We start from the raw sequence: 646 nt of genomic DNA, 5'->3' as shown, positions 1-646 counted from the left end.
TTTTTCCACTAGAAAGCTCAAGTACAATTGCTATACATAATCCAGGTAGTTGGGAAGCCCTTTTAATTCTCTTTTCAAAATAATGCAACATGTCTTTATAGGCAGCCTTATAATATACCCCACTTCTTTAAACTTTGGCAATTATCTGTAAAGGTCAAGGCATGGTCCAGGTGCATCAGTTGTCTTGCACAACAAAATGGTTACCATTAATCCTAAAGCAAGGTAACCACGCCTTGGGAAAAAAATGGCACAGTACTCCGGATCCACTTTGTCTGAAACCCTAGACCATGCACAAACAGAAAGCATTTGCTTGCAATTAAATTCACTGCTTCTAAGAACAGAGCAGAACATGACAAAAGGATACGATGGGTCTCATGGATATGAGGCGCCCCACAGCCTCTTGGAAAGAGTGAATGCCAAATGCCAAATTCAGTGGGAGTTTAGAGGAGAGAGAATGCCCTTAAAACTGGAGCAAGGAGGGAATTCAGGCCCCTTGGCTTTGAAGGAAGACAGAAGAAGGGAAGGTTGGTGTGAGTGGTGGGGGCAGGCCATAGAAAACTTCCCAAACTATTCCAAACTTTCAGTAATAGGAAACTTTCCAAACTGTTCAGGAAGCTGGATATATTGGGCTTGCCCACCTGAAGTT

The 646-nt window shown here is 42.7% G+C and overlaps 2 protein-coding genes across 2 annotated transcripts in view; both read left to right on the top strand.

Annotated features, from left to right (window-relative positions):
* LOC111150571 (zinc finger protein 674-like) overlaps positions 1-646 on the top strand; it is an 886,492-nt gene that overhangs the window by 714,598 nt on the left and 171,248 nt on the right. The window lies entirely within an intron of this gene.
* The window catches only part of LOC111150345 (solute carrier family 9 member A7), a 133,859-nt gene that overhangs the window by 86,991 nt on the left and 46,222 nt on the right, over positions 1-646 (top strand). The window contains exon 9 of the mRNA XM_022507797.1: positions 254-304. Coding sequence (XP_022363505.1) covers positions 254-304 — 51 coding nt within the window. The remainder of the gene's footprint in view (positions 1-253; positions 305-646) is intronic.

This window comes from Enhydra lutris, unplaced genomic scaffold, assembly GCF_002288905.1.
Source record: "Enhydra lutris kenyoni isolate GAN:26980312 unplaced genomic scaffold, ASM228890v2 scaffoldscaffold23, whole genome shotgun sequence".
Taxonomy (NCBI): domain Eukaryota; kingdom Metazoa; phylum Chordata; class Mammalia; order Carnivora; family Mustelidae; genus Enhydra; species Enhydra lutris.
The sequence above is the reverse complement of the archived record's forward strand: the minus strand, read 5'-3'. Positions and strand labels throughout refer to the sequence as shown.